We start from the raw sequence: 17,470 nt of genomic DNA on the forward strand, positions 1-17,470 counted from the left end.
GAGTGAGACTCCATCTCAAAAAAATAAAAAATAATAATAAAAAAAAAAAAGAACTAAAAGCAGATCTACCACTTGATCCAGCAATCCCCACTACTGGGTATCTACCCAGAGGAAAAGAGTTATTATACAAAAAAGATACTTGCACATGTATGTTTATACTGGCACAATTCACAATTGCAAAAATATGGAACCAGCCCAAATGCCCATCAATCAACAAGTGGATAAAAAAATATACATACCATGGAATACTATTCAGCTATAAAATGGAATGCAATAATGGCATTCACAGCAACCTCAATGGACCTGGAGACCATTATTCTCAGAGAAATAACTCAGGAATGGGAAACCAAACATCCTATGTTCTCACTCATAAGCAGGAGCTAAGCTATGAGGATGCAAATGCATGAGAATGATATAATGGACTTCGGGGACTTGTGGGAAAGGGTGGGGGCGGGGGTGAGGGATAAAAGACTACACATTGGGTACAGTGTATACTGCTCGGGTGATGGGTGCACCAAAATCTCAGAAATTGCCACTAAAGAACTTATTCATGCAACCAAACACCACCTGTTTCCCAAAAACCTATTGAAATTTTTTTAAAAAGAAGAGAAAATTGTTGTTTCCCTGCATCATTTTTCCTCTTGACTTCACCTTTAATGCACAATCTATAGGGGTTGCTTTGTTTAACTTTGCACTTGCAGTTAAGTGTTAGTATTTTAAATAAATTAAAGCTGACTTCCTCTTTTCCTATAAAGGCTGCACCCTCTGGATGTATTTCAATGATTATACTAATTCCTACATCAATGAAGCAGAATTACTTTTGCTTAAAAAAAAAAAAAAAGAAAAATAATACACGGAAGCAACAAAGCCAAAAGTTGGTTCTTTTAAAAGGTTAACGGGGTGGAGCCAAGATGGCCGAATAGGAACAGCTCCGGTCTACAGCTCCCAGCGTGAGCGACACAGAAGATGGGTGACTTCTGTATTTCCATTTGAGGTACCGGGTTCATCTCACTAGGGAGTGCCAAACAGTGGGTGCAGGACAATCTGTGCAGTGCACTGTGCATGAGCCGAAGCAGGGCGAGGCATTGCCTCACTTGGGAAGTGCAAGGGGTCAGGGAGTTCCCTTTCCAGGTCAAAGAAAGGGGTAACAGACGGCACCTGGAAAATCGGGTCAGTCCCACCCTAATACTGCGCTTTTCCAACGGACTTGGAAAACGGCACACCAGGAGATTGTGTCCCGCACCTGGCTCAGAGGGTCCTATGCCCACGGAGTCTCGCTGATTGCTAGCACAGCAGTCTGAGATCAAACTGCAAGGCGGCAGCGAGGCTGGGGGAGGGGCGCCCGCCATTGCCCAGGCTTGCTTAGGTAAACAAAGCAACCAGGAAGCTCGAACTGGGTGGAGCCCACCACAGCTCAAGGAGGCCTGCCTGCCTCTGTAGGCTCCACCTCTGGGGGCAGGGCACAGACAAACAAAAAGTCAGCAGGAACCTCTGCAGACTTAAATGTCCCTGTCTGACAGCTTTGAAGAGAGTAGTGGTTCTCCCAACACGCAGCTGGAGATCTGAGAACGGGCAGACTGCCTCCTAAAGTGGGTCCCTGACCCCCGAGCAGCCTAACTGGGAGGCACCCCCCAGTAGGGACAGACTGACACCTCACTTGGCCAGGTACTCCTCTGAGACAAAACTTCCAGAGGAACTATCAGACAGCTGAATTTGCGGTCTCACAAAAATCCGCTGTTCTGCAGCCACCGCTGCTGACACCCAGCCAAACAGGGTCTGGAGTGGACCTCTAGCAAACTCCAACAGACCTGCAGCTGAGGGTCCTGTCTGGTAGAAGGAAAACTAACAAACAGAAAGGACATTCACACCAAAAACCCATCTGTACATCACCATCATCAAAGACCAAAAGTAGATAAAACCACAAAGATGGGGAAAAAACAGAGCAGAAAAACTGGAAACTCTAAAAAGCAGAGCACCTCTCCTCCTCCAAAGGAACGCAGTTCCTCACCAGCAACGGAACAAAGCTGGACGGAGAATGACTTTGACGAGTTGAGAGAAGAAGGCTTCAGACGATCAAGCTACTCCAAGCTACGGGAGGAAATTCAAAACAATAGCAAAGAAGTTAAAAACTTTGAAAAAAAATTAGACGAGTGGATAACTAGAATAACCAATGCAGAGAAGGGCTTAAAGGAGCTGATGGAGCCAAGTTTCGAGAACTACGCAAAGATTGCAGAAGCCTCGGTAGCCGATGCGATCAACTGGAAGAAAGGGTATCAGTGATGGAAGATGAAATGAATGAAATGAAGCGAGAAGGGAAGTTTAGAGAAAAAAGAATAAAAAGAAATGAACAAAGCCTCCAAGAAATATGGGGCTATGTGAAAAGACCAAACCTACGTCTGATTGGTATACCTGAAAATGACGGGGAGAATGGAACCAAGTTGGAAAACACTCTGCAAGATATTATCCAGGAGAACTTCCCCAATCTAGCAAGGCAGGCCAACATTCAGATTCAGGAAATACAGAGAATGCCACAAAGATACTCCTCGAGATGAGCAACCCCAAGACACGTAATTGTCAGATTCACCAAAGTTGAAATGAAGGAAAAAATGTTAAGGGCGGCCAGAGAGAAGGGTTGGGTTACCTACAAAGGGAAGCCCATCAGACTAACAGCTGATCTCTCAGCAGAAACTCTACAAGCCAGAAGAGAGTGGGGGCCGATATTCAACATTCTTAAAGAAAAGAATTTTCAACGCAGAATTTCCTATCCAGCCAAACTAAGCTTCATAAGTGAAGGAGAAATAAAATACTTTACAGACAAGCAAATGCTGAGTGATTTTGTCACCACCAGGCCTGCCCTAAAAGAGCTCCTGAAGGAAGCACTAAACATGGAAAGGAACAACTGGTACCAGCCACTGCAAAAACATGCCAAATTGTAAAGACCATCGAGGCTAGGAAGAAACTGCATCAACTAACGAGCAAAATAACCAAGTAACATCATAATGACAGGATCAAATTCACACATAACAATATTACCTTTAAATGTAAATGGGCTAAATGCTCCAATTAAAAGACACAGACTGGCAAATCGGATAAGGAGTCAAGACCCATCAGTGTGCTGTATTTAGGAAACCCATCTCACGTGCAGAGACACATACAGACTCAAAATAAAGGGATGGAGGAAGATCTATCAAGCAAATGGAAAACAAAAAAAGGCAGCGGTTGCAATCCTAGTCTCTGATAAAATAGACTTTAAACCAACAAAGATCAAAAGAGACAAAGGCCATTACATAATGGTAAAGGGATCAATTCAACAAGAGCTAACTATCCTAAATATATATGCACTCAACACAGGAGCACCCAGATTCATAAAGTAAGTCCTGAGTGACCTACAAAGGGACTTAAACTCCCACACAATAATAATGGGAGATTTTAACACTCCACTGTCAACATTAGACAGATCAACGAGACAGAAAGTTAACAAGGATATCCAGGAATTGAACTCAGCTCTGCACAAAGTGGACCTAATAGACATCTACAGAACTCTCCACCTCGAATCAACAGAATATACATTTTTTTCAGCACCACACCACATCTATTCCAAAATTGACCACATAGTTGGAAGTAAAGCTCTCCTCAGCAAATGTAAAAGAACAGAAATTATAACAAACTGTCTCTCAGACCACAGTGCAATCAAAATAGAACTCAGGATTAAGAAACTCACTCAAAACCGCTCAACTACATGGAAACTGAACAACCTGCTCCTGAATGACTACTGGGTACATAATGAAATGAAGGCAGAAATAAAGATGTTCTTTGAAACCAGCGAGAACAAAGACACAACATACCAGAATCTCTGGGACACATTCAAAGCAGTGTGTAGAGGGAAATTTATAGCACTAAATGCCCACAAGAGAAAGCAGGAAAGATCCAAAATTGACACCCTAACATCACAATTAAAAGAACTAGAGAAGCAAGAGCAAACACATTCAAAAGCTAGCAGAAGGCTAGAAATAACTAAAATCAGAGCAGAACTGAAGGAAATAGAGACACAAAAAACCCTTCAAAAAATTAATGAATCCAGGAGCTGGTTTTTGAAAAGATCAACAAAATTGATAGACCGCTAGCAAGACTAATAAAGAAGAAAAGAGAGAAGAATCAAATAGATGCAATAAAAAATGAAAAAGGGGATATCACCACCAATCCCACAGAAATACAATCTACCATCAGAGAATACTACAAACACCTCTATGCAAATAAACTAGAAAATCTAGAAGAAATGCATAAATTCCTTGACAAATACACCCACTCAAGACTAAACCAGGAAGAAGCTGAATCTCTGAATAGACCAATAACAGGTTCTGAAATTGTGGCAATAATCAATAGCTTACCAACCAAAAAGAGTCCAGGATCTGATGGATTCACAGCCGAATTCTACAAGAGGTACAAGGAGGAACTGGTACCATTCCTTCTGAAACTATTCCAATCGATAGAAAAAGAGGGAATCCTCCCTAACACATTTTATGAGGCCAGCATCATCCTGATACCAAAGCCTGGCAGAGACACAACCAAAAAAGAGAATTTCAGACCAATATCCTTGATGAACATTGATGCAAAAATCCTCAATAAAATACTGGCAAACCAAATCCAGAAGCACATCAAAAAGCTTATCCACCATGATCAAGTGGGCTTCATCCCTGGGATGCAAGGGTGGTTCAACATACACAAATCAATAAATGTAATCCAGCATATAAACAGAATCAAAGACAAAAACCACATGATTATCTCAATAGATGCAGAAAAGGCCTTTGACAAAATTCAACAACCCTTCATGCTAAAAACTCTCAATAAATTAGCTATTGATGGGACATATCTCAAAATAATAAGAGCTATCTATGACAAACCCACAGCCAATATCATACTGAATGGGCAAAAACTGGAAGCATTCCCTTTGAAATCTGGCACAAGACAGGGATGCCCTCTCTCACCATTCCTATTCAACATAGTGCTGGAAGTTCTGGCCAGGGCAATTAGGCAGGAGAAGGAAATAAAGGGTATTCAATTAGGAAAAGAGGAAGTCAAATTGTCCCTGTTTGCAGATGACATGATTGTATATCTAGAAAATCCCATTGTCTCAGCCCAAAATCTCCCTAAGCTGATTAGCAACTTCAGCAATGTCTCAGGATACAAAATCAATGTACAAAAATCACAAGCATTCTTGTAAGCCAATCACAGACAAACAGAGAGCCAAATCATGAGTGAACTCCCACTGACAATTGCTTCAAAGAGAATAAAATACCTAGGAATCCAACTTAGAAGGGATGTGAAGGACCTCTTCAAGGAGAACTACAAACCACTGCTCAATGAAATAAAAGAGGATACAAACAAATGGAAAAACATTCCATGCTCACGGGTTGGAAGAATCAATATCGTGAAAATGGTCATACTGCCCAAGGTAATTTATGGATCCAATGCCATCCCCATCAAGCTACCAATGACTTTCTTCACAGAATTGGAAAAAACTACTTTAAAGTTCATATGGAACCAAAACAGAGCCCACATCGCCAAGTCAATCCTAAGCCAAAAGAACAAAGCTGGAGGCATTACACTACCTGACTTCAAACTATACTACAAGGCTACAGTAACCAAAACAGCATGGTACTGGTACCACAACAGAGACATAGATCAATGGAACAGAACAGAGCCCTCAGAAATAATGCCGCTTATCTACAACTATCTGATCTTTGACAAACCTGACAAAAACAAGAAATGGGGAAACGATTCCCTATTTAATAAATGGTGCTGGGAAAACTGGCTAGCCATATGTAGAAAGCTGAAACTGGATCCCTTCCTTACACCTTATACAAAAATTAATTCAAGATGGATTAAAGACTTACATGTTAGACCTAAAACCATAAAAACCCTAGAAGAAAACCTAGGCAATACCATTCAGGACACAGGCATGGGCAAGGACTTCATGTCTAAAACACCAAAACCAATGGCAACAAAAGCCAAAATTGACAAATGGGATCTAATTAAACTAAAGAGCTTCTGCACAGCAAAAGAAACTACCATCAGAGTGAACAGGCAACCTACAAAATGGGAGAAAATTTTTGCAACCTGCTCATCTGACAAAGGGCTAATATCCAGAATCTACAATGAACTCAAACAAATTTACAAGAAAAAAACAAACAACCCCATCAAAAAGTGGGCGAAGGACATGAACAGGCACTTCTCAAAAGAAGACATTTATGCAGCCAAAAAACACATGCAAAAATGCTCATCATCACTGGCCATCAGAGAAATGCAAATCAAAACCACAATGAGATACCACCTCACACCAGTTAGAATGGCCATCATTAAATAGTCAGGACACAACAGGTGCTGGAGAGGATGTGGAGAGATAGGAACACTTTTACACGGTTGGTGGGACTGTATACTAGTTCAACCATTGTGGAAGTCAGTGTGGCAATTCCTCAGGGATCTAGAACTAGAAATACCATTTGACCCAGCCATCCCATTACTGGGTATATACCCAAACAACTATAAATCATGCTGCTATAAAGACACATGCACACGTATGTTTATTGTGGCACTATTCAGAATAGGAAAGACTTGGAACCAACCCAAATGTCCAACAACGATAGACTGGATTAAGAAAATGTGGCACATATACACCATGGAATACTATGCAGCCATAAAAAATGATGAGTTCATGTCCTTTGTAGGGACATGGATGAAACTGGAAACCATCATTCTCAGTAAACTATCGCAAGGACAAAAAACCAAACACTGCATGTTCTCACTCATAGGTGGGAATTGAACAATGAGAACTCATGGACACAAGAAGGGGAACATCACACTCCGGGGACTGTTGTGGGGTAGGGGGAGGGGGGAGGGGCAGCATTAGGAGATATACCTAATGCTAAATGACGAGCTAATGGGTGCAGCAAACCAACATGGCACATGAATACATATGTAACAAACCTGCACATTGTGCAAATGTACCCTAAAACCTAAAGTATAATAATAATTAATAAAAAAAAGGTTAACAAAGTGACAAGCCTTTAGCTAGACTGACCAAGGAAAAAAGAAGATTCAAATGACAAATCAGGAATGAAAGTGGGGCCATTATTATTTTACAGAAATAAGATTATAAGAAAACATTATGAGCAATTGTATACCAACAAAATAGATAACCTGGAGGAAATGGACAAATTCCTAGAAACCTACAAACTACAGTTCTCTTTTGGTATTCATGGAGGACTGGTTCCAGGACCTGCAGCAAATACCAACATTGAAGGATACTCAAGTCCCTGATATAAAATGGTGTAGAGTATTTGCATATAATGTATGCACATCATCCTGTATATTTAAAATAATCTCTAAAATACTTATAATACCAAATACAATGTAAATGTTATGTGAATAGTTGTTATCCTATATTGTTTAAGGAATAATGACAAAAAGTCTGTTACATGTTCAGTACAGATGCGATTTTTTTTCCCATTATTTTTATCTGTGGTTAGTTGAATCCATAGATGTGAAACCCACAGATACAAAGGGCCAACTGAACTCAGCTAACACTACAAAAAAACTAGAAAATCTGAATAAACCCATAAAAATTAAAGAGATTAAATCTATAATTAAAAAATCTTCCAGGCCGGGCGCAGTGGCTCACTCCTGTAATCCCAGCACTTTGGGAGGCCGAGGAGGGCGGATCACAAGGTCAGGAGATCGAGACCATCCTGGCTAACACAGTGAAACCCTTTTTCTACTAAAAAATAAAATAAAATAAAAATACAAAAAGTACAAAAACTAAGCCGGGCATGGTGGGCACCTGTAGTCCCAGCTACTTGGGAGGCTGAGGCAGGAGAATCGCTTGAACCCAGGAGGCAGAGGTTGCAGTGAGCTGAGATCGTGCCACTGCACTCCAACTGGGGCGACAAAGTGAGACTCTGTCGCAAAAAAAATAAAAAATAAAAATAATAAAAATCTTCCAACAAAGAAAAGCCAAGGATCAGATTCTACCAAACATTTAAAGGAGAATTAACACCAATTCTCAAACTCTTCCAAAAGATCACAGCAGAGGGAATATTTCCTAAATCATTCTATGAGGTCATTATTATCAAAATACCAGAAAAGGCCCTTGCACACACACCCCAAAACAAAAAAAACAGTAACCAAACAAAAATCCAACCCTACAAACCAATATCCCTTATGACTATAGATGTGAAAATTGTCAACAAAATAATAGCAACCTCAATCAAGTAGCCTATTAAAAGGATTATACACTATTACCCCAGTGGGTATTTACCCCAGGAATGCAAGGGTGATTCAACATAAGAAAATCAACCAGCTTAATGTACCATATTAACAGAATGAAACAAACCACATGGTAATCTCTACTGATGTAGAAAAAGCATTACATAGCTGGGCATGGTGGCTCACGCCAGCACTTTCAGTGGCTGAGGCAGGTGGATCACTTGAGGTCAGGAGTTTGAGACCAGCCTGGCCAACATGGTGAAACCTCATCTCTACCAATATAAAAAACTAGCCAGGTATGGTGGCGTGCACCTGTAATCTCAGCTACTTGGGAGGCTGAGGCAAGAGAATCGCTTGGACCTGGAAGGTGGAGTTTGCAGTAAGCTGAGATTGTGCCACTGCACTCCAGCCTGGAGGACAGAGCAAGACTCCATCAAAAAAACAAAAAACAAAAATAAGAAAAAAAAAAAAAGGAAAACCATTACACAAAAGAGTATCTCCAATATTCTTTTATGATAAAAATGCTGAACAAACTAGGGACAGAAGGGAATTTCCTTAACATCATAAAGGGAATTTGGGAAAAATCCACAGGTAACATCCTACTATTATACCTTTTCTGAGAGGGTGGTCCAGTATGAGTATGTCTGAGGTTGAGCTTTTGACCAGTGCAGCCTGAAGACTTCACAGATACATATAGGGGAGTTTTTTTTTGTTTGTTTTTTTTTTTTTTTTTTTTTTGAGACACAGTCTTGCTGTGTCCCCAGGCTGGAGTGCAGTGGCACAATCTCAGCTCACTGCAACCTCCGCCACCCAGGTTCAAGTGATTCTCCTGCCTCAGCCTCCCAAGTAGCTGGGACTACAGGCACCTGCCTCCACGCCCAGCTAATTTTTGTATTTTTAGTAGAGACAGGGCTTCACCATGTTGGCCAGGCTGGTCTTGAACTCCTGACCTCAGGTGATCCAACCACCTCAGCCTCCCAAAGTGCTGGGATTACAGGCGTGAGCCACCATACCCAGCCCTACAGGGGAGATTTAAGTAAATATCCTAAAGATTATGGCAGTAAGGTTTCTCATTGATGATGAAAGTTATATACATAATATGGAAAGGAAGAAGGCTAGAGTAAATTCTTTGGTGTTTGGATAGAATTAGAAGTATCAGTTTGATTTCATGGTCTTCAACATATATACAGCTCTAAATATAGATAAGTCTATGGATGCATGTGTGTATACACACATACAGATCCTATTTCTATCAGCTGAAAGAACCCAGTAGAACTACTGACTCCCATGAAGCAAGAAGTACTACACTTAGCACCCAGAGCTTGATTTCTAAATACCATTTTCCACTTAAAGTCAGGGCTCTTATGAAAAATGGCTAATGCCACGGCTGGGGTGGAGAAAACACAAGATAAAACTGGAATGCTTACCGTACCAAATGTAAGGAAATGCTTGAAGAATAATGGGGATATGTCAGAAGTACACCAAAGAGTAGAGCCGGCTCTAAGGGGTTCTCACCAGCCAAGCTGAGTTAGAACTTGAAAGGTCCCAAGGAGATTCATGATAAAGCTTATTACAACTGCCCCTCCCTTGGTCTCAAAATATTATCTCTTTGCAAAACTGACTAAAGGCAGACAGAACTCTGTGTTTCTAACAGGACAGCCCCCAACCTCATATGCCCTCTCAAATTCTACCTGCTACACCACTACAAACTTCCCTATTTATAAAGAGACCAGTGCCAGGAAGGAGGCTAGGATTTGAGCAGATTGTCCACTTACCTCAGAGGCCATTAGGAGTAACTCCATCATGTCTTATATGCCTGTTTACAGAACAAATACAAAGCCTCGAAACTCATAGGTTATCCCCAAACCCACATCCATATGGCATTGTGAGATGCCCTCAAGTCTGACACAACTTTATGACTGTCCTTGCTCCACCAAACCCTTTCACTGTTTGTTCTGGAACTCACAATCTACCATTTGGAAAACTGCTTATATCCTAAACTCCAAATTTTTTCCCCTTTTTGTCTAAGGAAACAAGACTGTCTCCTGAGGACACCATTTCCTCTGCAGCTCTCACAAATGGTGTCACTTTTCAATCCTTCATATGATTGCATCTAGAGCTAAGGTAGGTCTCCTTGCTCTTCCATGTTTCTAGACTTCCTTCCATTTGCCATCCTAAAATTTCCAACTCCTCTGAAACACAGGCCAAGTGACTGTATTCCCTGCAACTGTTCCTTGGGCAGTTGTATAAAAAACCTTCCACAATTCCTTTATTCACAAACTTTGGCACTATCTTATGCTTTCTTTCTCTACCACTGTTTCTGCCATTGTTTTTGGCAACTTCAATATCCAGACAAAAAAATGCGTATAACACACTAGCCTCTCAGTTTCTGGACCTGTCTGTTTCCAACAGTCTTGTTCTCCACCACACCTCAATGCCCATACCCATGGTTATATCTTACATTCAACTACAACCCTCCAAATCTCAATTTCAAGCATTCCATAACTAACCATTACCTCTGACTTATCTCAGCCCCTCAATACAATTCCTTTATTTATTTGTCCAAACCAAGCCCACACAAAGCTGTAATTCCATAATCCCTCACTATAATAACTCCCTTGCCTTTTACTCCCTTCTGTGTTACATTCACTTGCTAAAACCAAAACGTGATTAAAATCAACTGTTGGTCCTATCCTTACCTCTATCCAAACAGCTAAACGTTGACTAAAGACAGTCTCGTTTTGTCACCAGGCTGGAGTGCAGTGGCGCGACCTTGGCTCACTGCAACCTCCGCCTATTGGGTTCAAGTGATTCTCCTGCCTCAGCTTTCTGAGTAGCTGAGATTACAGGCGTGCACCACCACGCCCAGCTAATTTTTGTATTTTTAGTAGAGACAGGGTTTCATCATGTTGGCTAGACTGGTCTTGAACTCCTGACCTCCACCTTGGCCTCCCAAAGAGCTGGGATTAGAGGTGTGAGCCCGGTCAAAAAATACTTATTTTAAAATATCTTAAAGACTCATAAATTGGAGGTCAGGCATGGTGGCTCACGCTTGTAATCCCAGCACTCTGGGAGGCGAAGGCGGGTGGATCACAAGGTCAGGAGATTGAGACCATCCTGGCTAACACGGTGAAACCCCGTCTCTACTAAAAATATTTAAAAAATTAGCCAGGCATGGTGGCAGGTGCCTGTAGTCCCAGCTACTCGGGAGGCTGAGGCAGGAGAATGGCGTGAATCTGGGAGGCAGAGCTTGCAGTGAACCAAGATTGTGCCACTGTACTCCACCCTGGGCGTCAGAGCGAGACTCAGTCTCAAAAAAAAAAAAAAAAAAAAGACTCCTAAATTGCACAAATAATATAAAGAACTCCCATGTACCCTTCACTCAGTTTTCTCCAGTGGTAACAGCTTACATAGCCATGGTCAAAACCAGGAAAACTACTTTGGTATGTAATATATTGCTATCTACATATATATACATACATATATATATATTTAAAGGAGGATAGCCCATATTTTCAAAAGATCACCCATAGGAAGAGGGGGAAAACAAGGTGGAGCTTGACTTCTTGTAACACATCTTATTTTGTAGATTTGACTTTGGAAGTATGTAGATATTTTATATCATTGTAAAACTAAATTGAATTTGAACAAGCAATCCCTAAAAACAAATTAGCTTAAATGAGTATTCACTTGGTGGTATAACAATAGAGTATAACAATTTTAAGTGATATCAAAACTATATTATCTGGCTGTCTATCTATATTAGGGTATACCCTTTGGACAAAAAGAACTGAGAAACAATTTAAAAAATTTTAGTAATCATAATATTGGTGGTAATGTTGGTATTGTTAGGCAGTAAAAATGTGTAAGATAAGTCTGGAACATTCTGTCATAGTAAGTATACAAGCTAGCAAGGAAGGTACCAAAAAGTATATAGGCTGTTTCAAAAAGAGTTGGGCACCAACCTTAAGAGCTCTCCTTGAACAAAGATGGGACAATATGAGCATCAATAAAGACAATAACTGCGGTGGATTGAAAAACATCAAGTATGTTTAAACCTATGAATACATAATGATACTTGAAAGCAAAACACAAAAAATGAATTATTACCAGTGGACTACGCTAATGAACCAACTCATTCTTTTGAAAAATTGGTAACTAAATAGAATCCTTTCCTATGAATTACACTACTAAGGAATCAGAAAATGTGAGGAAATTTCTCTATACAGAAGTATCCAAGCTAATAAATGAACAAGAAATATTAGAGTAGCACACCATTTTGCAACCCCTGATGAATTAGAGTCTAGGCACTAAGCTGCTAACATTACACAAGACAGCCAGCCTCCAGGCAGAATGATTAAATATTACATTGAGGTTTTTACAACCAATAGTTATTCTATTTAAATTTCTTTCAAGTCAGGAGTTCTACTAAACTGATCCATCCTTTTCACTTATGATCACTAAATTGGGTCAGCAAACTTTCTATAAAGAACCAGATGGCAAATATTTTGGGGTTTCCTGGACATAGGGTCACTGTTGTAATTACTTAAACTCTGCCTCTGCTATTGTAGCGTGAAAGCAGCCTTGGACAATACGTAAAAGAGTGGGTGTGACTTTTTTTTCTTTGAGATTAATGGGCTATAGTCTGCTGACCTGCTCTAAATGACAAGGTAGATAAATCAATGATCCCTAATGATAAATTAATTTTTCCCAGAAGAAAAGTTAATCTGGTGATTATTATTCAATCCTCAAATTGAAATCAGCAGAAGGAATAGTCAACATTATTTTCTGGCTAACCATCTCTTAATTTATTACGTTAATTTAAAATGTGTGGTAAGCATCAAATGTATTTTGACAACTCCAAGTCCAAAGTTTATAATTTTTCAAATTGTAATAAAGCAGATCTTATGTTAGGGATCCAGTAGTAATTTCTTATTTACTGAATTAACTTGATACATACAGGTGTAAATACATGGGCATATACACAGAAGTAATTTAGATGGCTGGACATTTTACCTTATCAGAAAACCAAATGAGCCTGGAATCTTCATAATACCTAAACATGCCATATTTAGGATCCAATAATTCCCTCATGATGAGCAAGAAAAATTCTTTGCGCACCCCTCCTGCATCCACAGCATCTTCTCCAACAAATATAACCTAAAATAGCACAATACAAACATCAAATAGACTGTAAAGAAATGAAAGTACATTCTGGAGACCATAGAACATGTTATTTATTACTAATACTCTATAATTAATAGTTTAAAATATATATAATTTTATTTATTAAGTTTTGAAGATTCACTAAAAACAAACAGGAAAATTTTAAACATAGCTTCTGAATAAAAGTCCCAATTATACCACAGAAAATGTCAAATTACCTTGAGTGGCTTCTTGTAATCTATGTTCTTTGTTTTCCTAAGGACTTCCATTGCATCTCCTACAATATTTTCTCTACGCACCACTAGAATTAAGCAGGGATTCACAGATTCAATCACTGGGAGAAAAAGAGAGGAGACATTCTGCCTGTGGGCCTGATCAATAGCCATCTGGAAAACAAAAGATAAACATTTTAACAGCAATGCTACAATAAAGCTACTGTGACTGAAACAAGCTAACCTCTACCTATTAGTTACAGGTATTCTATAATTCCTACGCTACTGAATTAACATAGAACCTAACACAGTATCCAGTACAGCATAAAACTTAATAAACTAAGCATAAAGAGTACCCTTTTGAATGTTTTTATATTAATGTATAATGTATAACTCATAACACCATTAAAGTAAGCCAGTACAGAACGATAGTAATACTGATAAATCTGAGCATTGGTTTTTCTAAAAAACATTCACTGGAGGGGAGGGTAAAGAGTGAGGAGAAAAAAACAAACCTTTAAAGAGTATTAAGGAACAGGCTGGGCACAGTGGCTCACGCCTGTAATCCCAGCACTTTGGGAGGCCAATGAGGGCAGATTACTTGAGGTCAGGAGTTCAAGACCAGCCTGGACAACATGGTGAAACCCTGTCTCTACTAAAAATGCACAATTAGCAGGGCATGGTGGCAGGTGCCTGTAATCCCAGCTACTCAGGAGACTGAGGCAGGAGAATCACTTGAACCCAGGAGGCAGAGGTTCCAGTGAGCTGAGACTGTACCACTGGACTACAGCCTGGGCAACAAGAGCAAAACTCCGTCTCAAAAATAAAAAACAAACAATAAGGAACGATCTGGCTAAGGAAGTATTACACAAATTCACTTAACTGAGTGATCATGGTATGTGCTCACGAACCAAGGATTTGACTTTTACCATTTAAAACTTTTGTTCTTTTATTACGGTTCTCCCTCAGTTCTTGTTCTAAAATGGAATATCCCATGGTAAAATCACCAAGTTATTAACTTACCGTTTTAACAAAGACCTCCAAAAAACTGGTTTACTAGCTGTTAGTATAGAACACTACAAAAATATTTAGAATACCAAATGCATTTATTTGAACAGAATAAAAATGGTTACCAAGATTTGAAGGTTTTTAATTTTTAAAAATATTTTTAGACTATTAAATATTCAAGCTTTCTTTTCATCCTTTCCTTAATCCTTAGTTGGTATAGTCAGATATTCTATACCAGAGGAAGCAGCTCAAAATCTTTTTTATTTACAGGATCAAATGATAAAGCAAACTTACTGTAACCCTTTAAAGTCATAATATGAAGTAGTTTTTAAAATCCTCTCCATAAATGAAAGAACGCTCAACATAAAATGGATGGGAAAGGGTGATAGGAAGGGGAAAAGAAAGAGGAATAGGAGATAATGGTGACCAACCCCAGGAAAATGTTTAATACCTTATTATTAAAACTTTCTTCAAGGAAATTTCACATCTTCTTCCTAACAAAGAAATCAAATGCTTCCTACTTTTAACATCTCTCACCTCTAGTGACTTCCATCTCTTACTAAGCATATAAAAAGGGGACATATAATGAAACAAGATTTTGAAACAAACCAACATCTTATCAAGTAAACTAGTAAAACGGTTTATAAAGATTGAATATTTCTGTAATGAAAGAGGCTTATACAATTTGTAATACATAAAATGATCATAGGTTAGGTTATTCCATTTTCACTGCAACCTTTTTTTATAAATGCCCTCATAAGAATACACATATCACATGCAGCAGTCTTCTTTATAGCTACCCAAAGTACTTCGTGTACCTTCATTACTGATCCTAGGAAAATTTCAAATATTTACTGTCCAAAAACATCAAAGAAACAATTAAAAAAAAAAACCCTCTCAAATTAGATTAGTATTATATAATATTTTACCTGCATCTGTAAGACTGCATCGGTCTGTAACAGAGTAGTTTTTGCTTGGGCATCAAATACAAATGGATATGTACAGATTGTAACAGGGATATCTGCCAACTGGAAATAAAAAATTAACTTATTAGTACAAGTTGATTTGTGATATACTTACTGCGGATGCTGTCATTTCTTATAAAGTGGACTACATTCTTTGTTTATTCACTCATGTGGTTCTGGAATTACAAATAAAACATGCTGCTTACAGAATTATTAAAAATTAAATGAGGCATTGGAATAAACCCAATTTTAGGGGGCAACTGTATACTTGAGAGTCTATACAATCATATACTGCAAGTATCTTTTGCTTAGCATATGGTAACTGCAAATCTCAGTGAATGAGGTTGTAAATTTGTTCTAAAATTGGGGGCTCCTATGTTAAATGCGATTGCCAATTCTTACATGTTAGGGCAACTGCAGCAACTGAGGCTAATGATAAGTAATCTGCCTATTCCTTCATTTAACAGATATTGAGTATAACGTCATTAGGGTATCAAAATTATTATGAGTCCAATAATCTGCTCATTTACTTAATATACAAAAAAGTACCATTAGTATTACTATTCTGTTAGCCTTTAAAGTTAGGAAAACTGATCTATTATTATCATTAGACGTTAGACACTTTACAGACAATTACTTATCCTGGCAGGTAATGTATTGATTGCTAAGTATTTTAATAGTGCAGTAAAATATAAAGAGTTATGAACTGCCAGTCACACATTCTTGTAGTTGGAGGACGATCTACTTCTACCATCTACCCAATAAGACAATATCTTTGTGCCTGCCCTGACTCAGAGCCCCTGCTATAAGACTTCTAATGAAGAATTAATACACCATAAAACAATCCACTTCTTAGTGATTAGACAGTTCTTTATAGTCTGAATCTGCATTTTTTTTTTTTTTTTTTTTTTTTCCAGACAGAGTCTCGCACTGACGCCAGGGCTGGAGTGCAATGGTGCGATCTAGGCTCACTGCAACCTTCGCCTCCGGGGTTCAAGCGATTCTCCTGCCTCAGTCTCCTGAGTAGCTGGGATTACAGGTGCCTGCCACCACACCCAGCTAATTTTTTGTATTTTTAGTAGAGATGGGGTTTCACCAGGTTGGCCAGGCTAGTCTTGAACTCCTGACCTCATGATCCACCCGCCTCGGCCTCCCAAAGTGCTGGGATTACAGGCGTGAGCCACTGTGCCCAGCCTGAATCTGCATTTCTATATATCACTATGCATCACTTAGTCTTTGCTTTGCCCCTGCTGGGAAGTGTATGTAGTTTAAATATTTTAAGTCCTAATCATGCTCTCCCTAAATTGTATTTTATTCCATTCTAAACATTCACTCTTCAGTATTTTTCATGTGACAAGGTTTACCTCCATCCTATATTTGTGGCACTGCCTAGCTAATGATCATAAAAACTAATTTTACTTCTCTGAAATTCAAAAAGATTTAGATATCTCTAAAGTACCCTTTGGCTTCAAAACTCTATGTTTTCATAATTTTAAGTGCTAATTCTATTTGACAATGAGGAAGCAAACAATATTAGAGCTATAATTTAAAGCTAACTCAAAATGCTTCATTGGTTCAAGTGCTGGGAAAAACATAGCAACCAACAAAAAGCAAATCAAAGCAAAACCTGACATCTGTAACAGATAAAGAAGGTATTATAATGTTCCCAAGTGTTAAAAGGGTAGTCTAGGGTTGTTGATTACTTAAACCAAAGTGCTAGAACTTTATATATTAGAAGTGAGAAAGATAATCATACAAAAAGTTTAACTTTGTGACCATTTTGAGTATCAATTAATCAATTTTAAAAATGAAGTTTTTTTTACCTCTCTAATATAAAATGTTTTCAGCCACATTAGG

At 38.9% G+C, this 17,470-nt stretch overlaps 1 protein-coding gene across 2 annotated transcripts in view; it reads right to left on the minus strand.

Moving 5' to 3' along the window:
* HERC4 (HECT and RLD domain containing E3 ubiquitin protein ligase 4) overlaps positions 1-17,470 on the minus strand; it is a 162,813-nt gene that overhangs the window by 28,002 nt on the left and 117,341 nt on the right. For both annotated transcript variants that reach the window (XM_003258211.3, XM_003258212.3), the window contains 3 exons: positions 15,578-15,676; positions 13,647-13,814; positions 13,279-13,422 (listed from right to left, as the gene is read on the minus strand). In XM_003258211.3, the coding sequence (XP_003258259.1) occupies positions 13,279-13,422; positions 13,647-13,814; positions 15,578-15,676 (411 nt within the window). The remainder of the gene's footprint in view (positions 1-13,278; positions 13,423-13,646; positions 13,815-15,577; positions 15,677-17,470) is intronic.

The sequence above is a fragment of the Nomascus leucogenys genome, chromosome 18 (genome assembly GCF_006542625.1).
Source record: "Nomascus leucogenys isolate Asia chromosome 18, Asia_NLE_v1, whole genome shotgun sequence".
Classification (NCBI taxonomy): domain Eukaryota; kingdom Metazoa; phylum Chordata; class Mammalia; order Primates; family Hylobatidae; genus Nomascus; species Nomascus leucogenys.